This window comes from Ptychodera flava, chromosome 5 (genome assembly GCF_041260155.1).
Source record: "Ptychodera flava strain L36383 chromosome 5, AS_Pfla_20210202, whole genome shotgun sequence".
Lineage (NCBI taxonomy): Eukaryota > Metazoa > Hemichordata > Enteropneusta > Ptychoderidae > Ptychodera > Ptychodera flava.
Genome location: NC_091932.1, coordinates 38658788 through 38672948, shown reverse-complemented (window position 1 = coordinate 38672948; position 14161 = coordinate 38658788). Strand labels below are relative to the sequence as shown.

At 38.0% G+C, this 14161-nt stretch overlaps 2 protein-coding genes across 2 annotated transcripts; both read left to right on the top strand.

The window, feature by feature from the left end:
• Nucleotides 1-47: 47 nt before the first annotated feature.
• Nucleotides 48-8708, top strand: LOC139133858 (coiled-coil-helix-coiled-coil-helix domain-containing protein 7-like). The gene is made up of 3 exons (XM_070700619.1): nt 48-584; nt 5688-5786; nt 7221-8708. The coding sequence occupies exons 1-3, from the start codon at nt 420-422 to the stop codon at nt 7326-7328; spliced, it is 372 nt and encodes a 123-aa protein (XP_070556720.1). The 5' UTR covers nt 48-419; the 3' UTR covers nt 7329-8708.
• Nucleotides 8709-11317: 2609 nt separating this feature from the next.
• On the top strand, nt 11318-13579 carry LOC139133704 (tripartite motif-containing protein 2-like). Its single transcript, XM_070700467.1, has one exon. It carries the CDS (start codon nt 11318-11320, stop codon nt 13577-13579), a length of 2262 nt encoding a protein of 753 aa, XP_070556568.1.
• Nucleotides 13580-14161: the final 582 nt, after the last annotated feature.

Sequence of the window (14161 nt, the reverse complement as noted above, 5' to 3'; positions counted from 1 at the left end):
TGTCTCACCATGTTCCCAACAGCACATTCGAAAATGCGAATTTGGACACAAAATTAAAACTGTAGAAGTGGGTAGAGGCACATAAAACCATACGTAGATTTAAGCACAGAAAACAATGTGCCAGGGTGGTCATGACGCGATTCTTTGCATCGAATACACAAATTGCAAATATCATGCACGGGAATTCGGGTACAGGGTAAGTGGGGAACACCTGCACTTGTCATTAGAACTTGTGAATGTGTGCTACCTCCAGCATTACTGAGCCGAAAGTGTACCATTGTCGATACTGAGAGCAGTGCACATGTAATTGACCAGACAATTTAAGGTTACTGGTTTTTCCGATTTGTAAATCCGTAATCTTCGGTTCAGCGCTATCCCAATGCGCTTTCCCTTGCTACAGAACATTATTTTTACACGTAATGGACTCGACTTCTGCCAGTGCCACAACAACTACTGCCGGTAGTTCTACCACCGGTACACACCGAAAGCTTAATCTCCCAGCACATGAACTGAATAAGAAACGAACAGGACCGAATACTCGGGCAAAGAGATGGACAGATGAAGATACTAATCCATGTCATTTGGTAATGGAAGTTTAATCGATACAATGCTTGCCCGATTTACATGTGTTTGGATCAGTCTGTCTGTCTGTCTGTCTACTACTTGTAAGGTTAGGCAAGTTAGGGTCAAGGGTTAAATCGACGGATCATCGGTCAGGATCGCCCACACGTCATATTCATAGATCCCATTTAGTACCAGCGTGTTATCTGATATTGCATACCGTGAAACCACTCGTTGCTCTTGACTTCTGTTGAGTTATAAATTTGCAAAGTTTGTAGTTAAATTGTATGTCAAACAATTTTAATTTAGTCCATCAGAAGAGTATACATTTATTATGAATTTGCTTATTAATATTATACAGATTAACAAGTCAGCTTCAAGCCAACTCTATAGCTTGTCCATATCATAAAGGTAGCACAAAGATCTGTGTACATTCTCGAAATCAAGATTTACACAAGATGCAAGCACTTTGGCGATTTCATTGTCACTCACCAACACTGCGACTGCATCACATGTATAAAATCTTGGTGCTGTCTATAGCCTACCACTCCCCTGTTGTATTCTGTTACCTTCATGGTTTATAGACAGAATATGTGCGACATGTACACCATTTATGACTAGTATAGTGGACCACAGTAAGTGTAGATCTACCATTACAGGAGTCTTCATGCATCTACAGAGACCATTGAAGTTTGCATAACATAATGGCTGTGACTTATTTTGAAAAGTTGCCAGTACAGCGCTGTTTTACTTTTTCCAATCTTTCCATTTATAATGTCCCCTGAAACTTTATAGTTATTATGGATATTAAAATCAATAAAAGGTTCAGCCCAACTTATTATCTGGCACAATGTCATCTACTCTCACGATGCTTGGGATTCCACTGTCTGAATATTTCCTAAGAAAAGTTCACACGTCTCAGGCCAAGTTCACATTAACCAATAGCATGGTTACTCTGTCCCACTAGGTAGTATCCATGTGACATTCTTGAATGCGTTTTCTCACATCAAATACATTGGTTGATGAGTAAATGAACATTACCGGTATGTATATTATAGCCCCAAACATGGGACTGTATGCTTGAGGGCAGGTGACCATTTACCCTACGTAAGGAGGGCAAATGGTCTCCTGCCTCAAGGCTACATAGTCCTGTGTTTGGGCCTGTTTTTATTACATGCCTCTCTTACACAATTTTCACTCCAAATTTTTGGGTTTTACATACAAATGACAATTGTATGCTTTATTTTCATGTTAGACAAAATCTATTGAAAAATAGAATGGTTATTATTAATATCAAATGGCACATTTATATATTTAAATTACTGTTATTGGGTTAATCAATTTTTGTTTGCATAATTTTGTAAAAACAATATTTACTATGTGAAACATATAATTTTGTCATTTTTAAATCCCGAAGTTGTCAAGGTGAAAATAGTTACGGTTTCAGTCATATGATGACTATGCGGCCCGCGACATTATCAACGAGTTACCATTGAATCCTATGGAGCGTGCGACATTAGATATACAGTGTAATATGGAACAGTGACATACAGTGTCAGTGTGGACAATTGTTACATATGAGTGACAGGGTTCGAAATACTGGTGGTTTTGCGTCCAAAGACCACTACTTTTTCACTTTGGACCACCAAATTTGAATTTTAGTGGTCCACATGGACCACCATTTTTTTCTGATAAGTAATGTGCCGTCGCCGATGAGAAGGTTTGGGTTGGCGATCGATCAATCTTTCCGTTCTCACCCGTCGCAGTTGTAGCGTGTACATGACAGAGGAGCTGGCTAGAGACGGTTTCATGATGCACGGAAATCAAAACCAGTAATCATGTTAGCTATATGGAATGGAAGTCTAGAAACTGTAGGGTAAATAATTTGAATTTATAATTATTTTGTAGACGTCACGTTGATCCGTGCTTTTGATTGGTTAAAACATAGCTTGTGAATATTCATAATCTAAAAGTCTAGCACGTGTTCAAAGGGCAGTTGAATACAATACAGCAATAGTCTATACACGACCTCGCGACCTAGTCTTCTATGGTGTCAAACTATTGTTTGAAATGCAAAGTATGAATACTTTATTCAAGTTTGGTTTTAAGAAGACGGCGGCTAAGGACAACCCCGATGTTTCTCCCGGTACTTCCAGTCAGAGTTCCGAAACAGCTACTTCGAAATCGTCAAATGAAGCCAAGAGTCATCAAGCAAAGTTGAAACACCAAGTACGACATCTAAAAAACAAATTCAGAACACGAAAGACGACCACGGTGAGTCTGTGACGATTGATTCACCGGCAAAGAAAAAAAAAGTCAGCAAAAAATTTGCTCCAAATTGGAAATTGGTCGGCCATGGCTTGAGTATGATTCCGAACATGGTTCTATGTATTGCTCTTACTGCCGTGAGTACGGCCGTGACACAGGAAATGCATTTTATCGTGGATGCACGAATTTCCGTGTAAATACGTTGTATCAACACGAGAAAAGCGAGAGTCATAAGAAGGCTGCTGGTGCTAATGCGGTACGTAATTTGGCTGATAACGAGAGTACTCCGATGGAAAAGTGCATGATCAATGCGGAAAAGGAACAGATCGTAAAATTAGAAAAACTTTTCCGTACTGCATATTACTTGGCCATAGCTGAACGACCATTTACCGACTTCCCCGGACTGTGCGAACTTCAAGAATGTAACGACGTCAACCTCGGTGAAACATACAGGAATGACAAACAAGCTATGACATTTATTCACTATATATCGGAGATGCAGCGAGAAGAACTGAAGCGGAAATTACATGGCAGCAGTTTGTTTTCTATTTTGATTGACTCTGCAACAGATGTCGCTGTCATTGACGAAGAGATCATGTATCTACGTTTGATTGATGATGGTCTTCCAGTCACAGTATATTTTTCACTACAACAACTCGCGCGTGCAAACAGTGAAGGAATTCTCAGGTCCATTGATACTGCTTTTAACCAGAAACTTGATCTAGATCAACAACAATGGAGAAATAAAATAGTTGGCTTCGGAGCAGATGGAGCTGCGGTTAATTTTGGACATCGACGCGGAGTTGCTTCACTCATTTGTAATGACGTTCCTCATTTGATATCAGTCCACTGTGTAGCACATCGGCTCGAACTAGCAATTAAAACCGCTCTGAATAAGTGTCGGTATTTTAAAGACATTGAAGATTTCTTTGTTAACATTTATAAATTCTACACAAACTCGCCATTAAACTGGACGGGTCTTCAATTGTGCGGAGAAACGATGAATGAGCGAGTATACAAACCATCCAATGTGATAGGGACACGGTGGATCGGACACCATGAACGCGCTATCATCAACGTTGTGAAGGATTACCTACAAATGGTTACCCATCTCGAACAAGTTGTACTTACGGGCCAGTCAACTGATGCCAAGAATAAGGCTAGAGGTTTCGTGCGACACCTAAAGTCATACCGGTTTGTGAAATCTTTGTACGTTCTGATGGATGTATATAGAGTACTAAGTCGTCTCTCACTGACATTTCAAAAAAACACTACATCAGTTGAAACAGTGCAGACGTGTTTCAGAGTGGCAGTAGCTTGTTTGCGGGATCTAATTACCAATCCTGGTCCCCGAGAATCGAATTTGATGGTCTTGTGACAGTGGATGAAGATGGTGTAAATGTCACCTTCAAAGGTATCCAATTAGTGCTGAGAGAGGTGCTACACTTCCAAGAGAACAGTATGATGAAGCAGTAAATGGTGACAAAGTTGTACTCATCCAAAATACGATTGAACAGTTAGAGGCAAGGTACCAATCATTTGAAAACAATGAAGTCATGAATAACAGTAGAATATTTGATCCAAGGAACTGGCCAGTTGATGATATCAATGCTTTGAATCAGTATGGAAATGTGGAGTTACAGAACTTAATTGCACATTTTGAGGAACTTCTGAATAGAGAACAATGTGACACAAATGACATTCCGATAGAATGGACAGAATTGAAACTGACCACTAGGGATGTTCTAGTAAATCAACCAGCACTGACCTATCATGCCTTTTGGCAACGGCTACTACGGCAACAGCCAGACTCTCTTAAAAATATACTCACTGTAGTGAAAATTATCTTGTTAATTCCCATCCACACAAGTGAGTGTGAACGAGGATTTTCCATAATGGGTAAAATCAAGACAGACTGGCGATGTAATTTAAGAACAGAAACTCTCGATAAACTAATGAGGATCAAATTAACAGGTCCGCCATTACCCCTATTTAATCCCCAGCCTGTAATCCAGGCCTGGTGGAATGCTGGAAGAAGACGACCAGCTGTTCAGCCGTATGGTCCACGTGAAGCACCTGATGAATCTGGCAGTGACACTGACTAAAATGTGGTGGACCACTTATCTGCTGTAATGGACCACCAAATTCAAACTTGGTGGTCCAAGTGGACCACCAAGTAAAATTTTGAATTTCGAACCCTGACATATGAGTGAGTTCAGAGAACACTGTGTGATTGGTCGTCAAGGTTGTGCCATGGTCCCTTAGTTGCGCAAAAAGTTTTGGAATACACAAAGATTTTTTAATCCTTCATTTTGTCATGTCCAGCTAAAACTGGTCTAGGACCTCTTCTTGGTTACTATGTACAGGCACACTTTGCATCCATCAAAACCTACGATGGAAGAGTAGCATACACTGCAACCAAGGAGAGGTCCTAGACAAAGCCAGTACATTCTTTCTTTATGGAAATGTTGATCACAGCTTTGACATAGACTAATGGTGCTAAATGATTGGAACAAATTTGTGTAGACAATAAAGCAAATGTAATAAATGACAGTTTAATCAATCACAAGCTTACATGAATGTAGAAATTATCATTCTTAATTTCATTAGTAGTCTAGAAATCTCTATGCATTGTGTTTTTAGGTTCTTGAATTAATTTTTGTTTGCATTTTTACTCAGGCATTCTATTTAAACTTGTGTCACCTTAATCATATTTTTTAGATACAGCTGATTAACAACAGGAGCTTCTCTGCAGGGAAGTTCTGTTCACCGTCATGGGATACGACAATTTTTCTCCCTGCTGCAGCCATTAAACTGAACAACAAGTCACAAATCAATATTTCTGTTCTCTCTGACAGGAAGCTGAAGCCTCCTTCCAGTGCCTTCATGACACCAATTTCAACAGAGAGAAGTGTTACATAGAGTTTGAAACTTATAAAAATTGTAAAAAATTTTGGGTGAGTGTTTCTTCTTCTTGTGTCAGCCCAGTGTCCTTTCTCTATTTCTGTTTATCATATTGTGATATTTTTTCAACTCATAATGTCCAAATACCTTTCACAAGAAAAAATGCTTTGACTTTAGTGTCTCTCTTCTGTAATACTGACATTTTGCTGCCACTATGTAGCTAAAATATTCAAAGAAACGCAACCAAAGCATTTCACTTTAATATGTTTATCAATAAATCTTGTGATTGAAATAAAGAAGAGAAACACAAATTATAATAAGATCGGGTTTATTCCTTTCTAAAGATAGGATTATTCATTGATTATTCATGGAACGTTTCAGTCAAATTTTAAAGAATTTGATCTTTCACTTGAGAAACATATTTCCAAAATATTCTGGAGGTTCATGAATTACAGGTATTGAGATGTTTTGATCAGTCATGAATTATGTCTTCACTTGTTATGGAATTTTTTTACCAGTCTGGCATTGGACTTATTGTAGAGACAATTAAATTTATTCTTTATGTTGGATGAGGGAATGGGAGAGCTATTGTGTAAAGGTAGTATGGGCCTCCATATTGAAAGACTTCTACTTCTGCTCAAACTTTCCCTGCAGAAATGTTCAACCATTCTCTTTAGAATCAAGAATGTGAGTTTGGGGTTACAGTGCAAATTTTGGTGCTACAGAAACAAAGTTCTGAACACCTAATGAAGAGTTGTTTGTGTTTGGATTTGATGTTCAGCCTCCATCCCTAGGTCAATTCTATTCGAAAAATTTAAGTTTTGATTTTACAAAAATGGGGTGTTGCAAACTTCATTGACTCCAAGAACTTTACAATGAGCACCACAAACAGTAGATCAGAGAAAGTATTATAAAAATTTGAGAGTCCAATATCTGTGCTCAAGGCTCATTCTACCTTTTGCCAGTCATTTCAATAAAAGTGGTAAATGAATCTGAAGATTAGTCTCTGACAAAACAATTCAAGCTAATAGCCTTTAGTACACAAACATCATTGAAAGGATTTGTTGTTCAATAAGTAGAAAGCTAACTTTAAGAGATTCAGACCTATATCAAGCATAAGTTTCTGTCGAAGGTAACTTTTAGCAAGGGATTGTATTAAAATCAAAGTCAATTTTTATTGTGGAATTGGCAAAGATGAGTAGACAAAAGTATTTTCCCTGTCAGTTTTCTAAGGAAAGATTCAACAGCAACATTGGAAAGCATGGAGGCAGTGGGAATGCCATAAAATTTCTACGACTTGCTGATGATCAAAATAACCGTCTCAAAGCACTAAGGTGTAATGTTGTTGTGCTAAATTTGCCATGAACACTTTGAAATCTTGTTAAGAGAAAATTTGTGCGACTGCACTGACTGACCCCTGCCCTGATTGACACTCTATTCCTCACTGTTGCCACCTCTTTTTCACAAATTTATTTATTTTTTTTCAGAATGGTATCATGAAAGATCGTCAACGGCAAGGGATTAAACCATATCTTCCATTGGCAGAGCAAAGAGAAAGTATACGGAACGGAATTGACTACAACAATGTAAAATGATTCATAATTATATACTTGATTTTTCCTCTGTTTGAAGTTAGAATATGAAGTTTGATCATGAAATATTTGAAAATATTTTTTTTTCTCGGTCTTGCAGCCAGTCTTGATTGTGGAGTTTATGTTCACTGTGCCTGTTGATTCTGAAAATGTAATTGTGTGTTGGAAATGTTCTTTCTTGAAAACTGATCCATGACAGTTGGTAGTGTCTTTCACAAATGCGACCAAGATTTTTATTCTTTTGTTTTTCAACACAATTTTTATAAAAGAGAAATCGGCTGGAATATTTAAGGAAAATTTCAAAGTATTGCTGGCTTTTTTGGAGCCATCATACACATTCATGGATTCGTCTTTCAAAACACGGAGGAAGAGAAGGTTCTCACGATCCCATTTTTTTTACACCAATCAAGAACTGCTTTTGCCCTTTCGAGTCCTTTGACAGCTTTGTAACGGCAACTCCAATGGCTTCCGTTATGTAGTTCACACAGAAACAGTGATCTGTGTTCATACAATTATGTCAGGGATGTGATCAGCATTTCCATAAAGAAAGAATCAAAGAAATTTGTAATAATATTCATTTATAGGCTTACATTACAAAATAGGAATTGAATTTGATTAAGTATCTCTTCTTATTCTTCTTTCTCTTTGTGATGCTGAAAAGAGTACATGTGGAGGTATGATATTCATTCACTGTGACTGAATAAATTGTCAGTTTAATAACTGCACGTACTTGTCATATTTCTAAATCCTTTCATACAAGCTATTGACCTTGATGTGATTTTGACCTTGATGTGATTTTGCAAAAGCATTGTTCAAACTTGGACATCAGAATGATATTTGTTTGTCATCACAAAACCTGGTTCAGTTCTACACCTGGCCTCAGTGTTCCCCCTACAGTTTTGAATGGGGCACATAGGATTTGGTGCCCGAAGGGTAAGGCCACCACAGGGGCAACAATGTTCTGTCTCCTGTATATATGCTATATGTAAGTTACGCTAAGTTACATAAATTCCGGTCATCAGTGGTCATGTAGTCACAACGTACCCTAAAATTACATATGCATACCCTGTGTTGGTAGCAACTGCACCACCAACAAGCACTTAAACTCACAACGCAGAAGTCAAATCAGCTCTGAGATTGCATATTTCACCGCAAGTTTTGATGTTTATCGGCATGAAAAACCAATCGAAATGACTGAAACTAAATTTGTGCAAAACATGAAATTCCACTGCAAGGCAGTCAAAGACACTGCACAAATAGTGTGCAAATAAGTCTTAGTGAGAGCGCTGTTGTACACTGAACACACCATGAAGTTAGAATCTTCTGAGTCCACTGTTTTTATAGATTTTATGTACAATAAAATACTTTGATTATGTCATTGTATACCAGCAATACAACAAAATGAATTTTCTGTTTCACAGAGGTCCTGATTTACAGATCTCTGAACGGAAATCTACAAATCAAACCTCACTTTGAATTCTTTCAGACATGTCTATTGTATTACCATACTTGCTGTTCTGTAATGAACTTGGAAACAAATTACCAAGGCAGCAACAGAATTTTTAACATGAACTTTGTAATATGGTAAATGGTTTTTTACACGCTACACTTACAAAATTCTGGAATATCATGAAATTGTGTGTGAAACCAACTTTTCTGTTCAGGTCAAAGATTTAAGAAGAAAGACCTGAACAAAAAGGTTTGTTTCCTTCTGTATTCTGGCCATGCAAGAAATGGCTTGTGTCTACAAACTGTGTCTTTTACTACAAAAATTACTTATGTGTGGTGTCATGCAACTCAAGAAGCCATTTAGTCTTTTTAACAATACTGTAAAATAAGTGATGATGTCATAGCTGATATTGCATTTAAAATATCATGATTAAAGGTAGTGCATTTAAAATATCATGATTAAAGGTAGTCTCGGTGACCCGGCCTCTCTACTGGGCAGTGGCGCTACACTTCTGCCCGGAGAAGAGTCTCTTTTCCGGGCGGAAGTGTAGCGGCCCCACCCAGATGAGAGACTGGGTCACTGAGACTACATTAAAGGATCAGAAGTCAATGATTTGAGTGAAATACAGAGATTGGCCCAATCTTTTTTTTTCAATGATTTGAGTGAAATACAGAGATTGGCCCAATCTTTTTTTATGTTTAGTAGGAATTTTCTGTCTGTACCTATACATTTGGCTCTTTAAGAATGGCAAAAGAAGAAAAAAGGGAAATACAACATTTTGTTGAATCACTTTTGTTGCTGACATTCCATTTCCTACTTGATTGATAGAGGGCGCTATTTCAAGTCAGTCATCTGCAGGGTTTATGTCGTGGCATCAATATTGAAAAATTCGCAACATCATGAATAGACCAATTTAAAAATGTTGCAAGCTATCATCTACTATCAAGTTTTCCATGAAATACACAACCTTGATTTAGTCATTCACTGATTCTAGATAATGCTTCTAAAAGGTAAAACCCCAACACTGTCATAAAATGAAAAAATACAAAATGAAACAGAGTTTGTTATTTTACAGCCAAGTATTTGGGACCGTGTTTGCGCAGAAATTCAAGAGTGAAATTGTTTTATGATGGGAAGTTCTTGAAGTTTAAGCATGCAAGGTCAAATAAAGGAGTGACTGCAAGTGCAAGAATTTAAAGAACATGATGAATACTACAACTTCAAGATCGTGAGCCAATGACTCTGCTAAATAGTTAGTTTCACTGGCAAACAGCTGGCATTTAACACAAGACTGTAACTTTTGTAACATCGATTGCACTTCTCTTGCTTTCAACAAATGGAAGATGAATGCAACAAGGAGTTGTCAGTGCAAAGCAAGAGAAGTGGACCAAAGCACAGCAGAGATCAAGGATGCATGTCAGAAAGTGACAGAACAGTGTATGGTGAACAAACAGAAAGTCAGGAAACAGAAAGACGCCCTCATTGACAAGATAGAGAAAGAAGAAATAAAGCGGATTGAAAAATTGGACATGAACTGTAGTCTGCAGGTCAAAGGTCTTGAAAGTGACATCAGTGAACTTGAGTTGAAATATGAAAACCTTATTGAAAAACTTTGCTTCATTAAAGGCGGAGCCTCCCTTTAAACGGACGCGAAGCTATGGCATCGTTCATTGTGTAAGTGGACACCAAACAGGCAACACGCAGGCACATGCTCCAGAAAATGTCACTTTTTAGTTTTCTCTGGCCGCAAAAAAGCAGACAGACTGCCAAGAGGTCAGCGTGAAGCTGCTGCCGATCGAACTCTGTGGTTATATTCAAATTCTAACGAGACTGGAAGACAAATTTTAAGGAACTTTGAGCATTGGTGATGGGGAATCAGTGACCGTTGGCGATTTGAACCGACCGTCAATCAAATGCTTGTATAAACTCTGTTTGCAGGATTAGCAAAAGGTGACAAAAGGTTGAGATCAGTTTGTGTAATTAATGTTATAAAAATCAAACATCGTACTGGCCAAGTTTTTGACTGGGAGGAGCTAATGCAAGAACCTGGATTGAAAGTTGCAGCTATAACAAAAAAGATCAAAAGTTAAAAATCAGCCATTCCACTTTGTCAGCTTATGTGTTTTAAATTTTTTGTTCAGACCTTGAAGTGTTTGATATGCTAATAAAAAGCATGTTCTTTCACAATGCACCTTCTTTCAGACTTTGTCCATGGAATCATAAGCATGCAGCATAGATAAAGTTGAGCAATCAATATTGGAAACTGAGTCAATATTTAAGCCAAAGCGTTGAAATTCTTCAGCTGTCTATCTTATGCCTCATTTACTGAGCATATTTGATTATCAGTGGTTTTTGTCTACTTTATCAGTATGCGGTATTGATTGACAGTTGGTTTATTGATAAGTAGGTCAGGTTACAATTTTATATGAATTTCATGCTGGGTACATTGCATCATGTGACATGACCAAATATGGACTCAGCAGGAATTAAGTGTCTGTTATTTTGCTTCGTGACAAAGCTACCAACATAGTCGAGCACCATTATGGAGGCTTCCAAGCTGACCACACCTGAAGAAATCCTGAATGAAATAAGTGAGGATTTTTTAATGTGTCCAGTTTGTCTGGAACAGTGTGATAATCCAAAAATTCTACCATGTTATCACACCTTCTGTCAACTGTGTCTGGAAAAACTGGTGGAGAAAACTCAACGACTGGACTGTCCTAGTTGTCAGACTTCAGTACAGCTTCCTGAAGGTGGAGTTACAGATCTTGACAACAATTTCTTCATGAATTCAATGTTAGAAGTTGTGAAGAAGAGAACAGAAGAGGCCGCTGATCAAAGTGAAAGTGAAAGTGAGTGTGAGTTTTGTGAAGAAACTGAAGCTTCAGTGTTTTGTGTGGATTGTGAGCAGTATTACTGTGATAAATGTGCTCAAAAAATTCACAAGAAGTTAAAGCTTGCAGCCACAAATCTACATGAAATATTGACAACAGGAGAATACAAAACTAAAATCAGAAAGAGACCATCCACTGTGAGAGCCTATGAAAGCTGTAAAGTTCATCCAAAAAATGAAATGAAATACTACTGTGATACATGTAAGATTCCTATCTGCAGTGAGTGTACCATCATTGACCACCGTGCTCCTGACCATAGTCATCGATATCTTCAAGAAGTGGCAGATGAATGCAACAAGGAGTTGTCAGTGCTGGTTGAGAAGTTGAAAATGAAAGCAAGAGAAGTGGACCAAAGCAGAGCAGAGGTCAAGGATGCATGTAAGAAAGTGACAGAACAGTGTATGGTGAACAAACAGAAAGTCAGGAAACAGAAAGACACCCTCATTGACATGATAGAGAAAGAAGAAAGAGAGCTGATAGAAAGGTTAGACATCAACTGTAGTCTGCAGGTCAAAGACCTTGAAAGTGACATCAGTGACCTTGAGTTGAAATATGAAAATCTTATCAGCACTTGTAGTTACACTGAGGTACTGGTGCATCATGGGAATGCAGTTCATCTTGTTTCCAAAAGTCAAAGTATAAGGGCCAGACTTGAAGAGTTTGTTGCTATGGATACCAAACCTAGTACAGGACATGAGGTGGTAGAGTTCTTCCCCTCTGATGACATCATAACAGATGAAATCCTGGGATTGCTTAGATCTGATGTTTGTATCTCACAGTGTACAGTTGACAACATTCCAAAGTGTCTGCTGAAAGGTGAATCCATAAATCTACAGATCACAACCAAGGATAGATCTGGAAAACCATTGATTCCAAGACAAGCAGTGGAAGGGAAATTTACAAAACCAGATGGATCAAAGACAAACCTTGATGTGACAGACAACATAGATGGCACACACACTGTGACTGCTAACACTGACATGGATGGTAAATATCAAGTTGCCATGACAATAGGAGATCAGGAAGTACCAGCATCACCATTTGAAATTCCTGTCATCAAAGGATTGGTGAAAACACTCAGAAAGAAAAGAATCGGTAAAGAAGGGTTTGATCAGGCAGTTTGTTTGGCACAGAACAAAAATAAAGATTTGGTTGTAGCTTCCAAATTTCACAACAAAATACAAATTATTGACATTGATGGACATACAAAGAAGACATTTGAAAGTAAAGGGTTTGGCAAGAGCTTTCGTCCAATTGATGTAGCAGTATCAGCAGATGGCAGACACTTCATGACTGATGCTCACAACAAGCGAGTGGTTTCAAGTGATGAGTATGGGAGAATGATCAAATGCTTTGGACAAAATGAACTGAAATACCCAAACAGTATCAGCATCAGCCCATTAGATGGCGCTGTTTATGTGTCAGACTGGGATGGAAAGATTGGAGATAAAACTGACAAGGACGGACACTGTATCAGAAAGTACACACAGAGTGGCCAGTACATCAAATCATTTGGTAAATATGGCAAAGAGAATGGTGAATTCAAAGGACCAGCGACGATAGTTCATGACAAACACGGGCTGTTGTTTGTAGCAGACAGTGAGAACTGCCGTATCCAGGTATTCAGTGCAGATGATCAGTTCCTGTACAAATTTGGCACTGAGGGTAATGAGGATGGTCAACTGTTTGGTCCACTTTGTGTATGCCTAGACTCTGACAGATATGTATACGTCAGTGACTGTAGTATGCGCATTCAGAAATTTGACAGTGGCGGAAGATATGTGTCTCGTGTGGACAGAAAGGAAGACGGCTTGGGTGTGTCCTTGGGAATGACATTAATTGATAGTATTCCTATAAAAATTTTTGTATCGGATTGCACCAATAACTGTATAAGAGTGTATGTGCAGTGAATTAATATCGAGAACTCTGTAATATGCATATAACTAGAGGGTTTTCAGATGTAAAATACAGTCTAAAATATGGAATATGTACATTGTAATCCTTGATTCGATAAAAATGAAGTAAAGTTGTAAAGAATTGGGATGAAAAAGTGTGCTTGCGACAATAAAGGGAAACTTATAGACAACCAACACTTTGAAGCTATGAACTTTGAGAAAATCTAGAGTAAGCAATTAATTTACTGTGTAGATTGAAATGGTACACTGCAAAATATGAATTTGTGGTCCAAAATCATAGGATAAGGTAAAAAATATGTTTCTGGTCTTTGACATTTCTTTTTTTTCTCCTTTTTTTCTTTCTTACAATACTCATAAGGCTAAATTAATTGTGATGTCTGATGAGAATTTGCAAACATTGCTTCCTCTCCGAGGCGTGAGCTGCATTTGAAGAACAATGCAGGTCATAGTACATGTATGGCAACTGTGAGACAAGAGTGTACCAGGTCACAGAAATTTCTAAACATGGTTTTCAGTAGAATGTTTTCCAAATGGAGAAATGTATTTTACAAGCGGAGAAAAAAGCTTTCATGACCT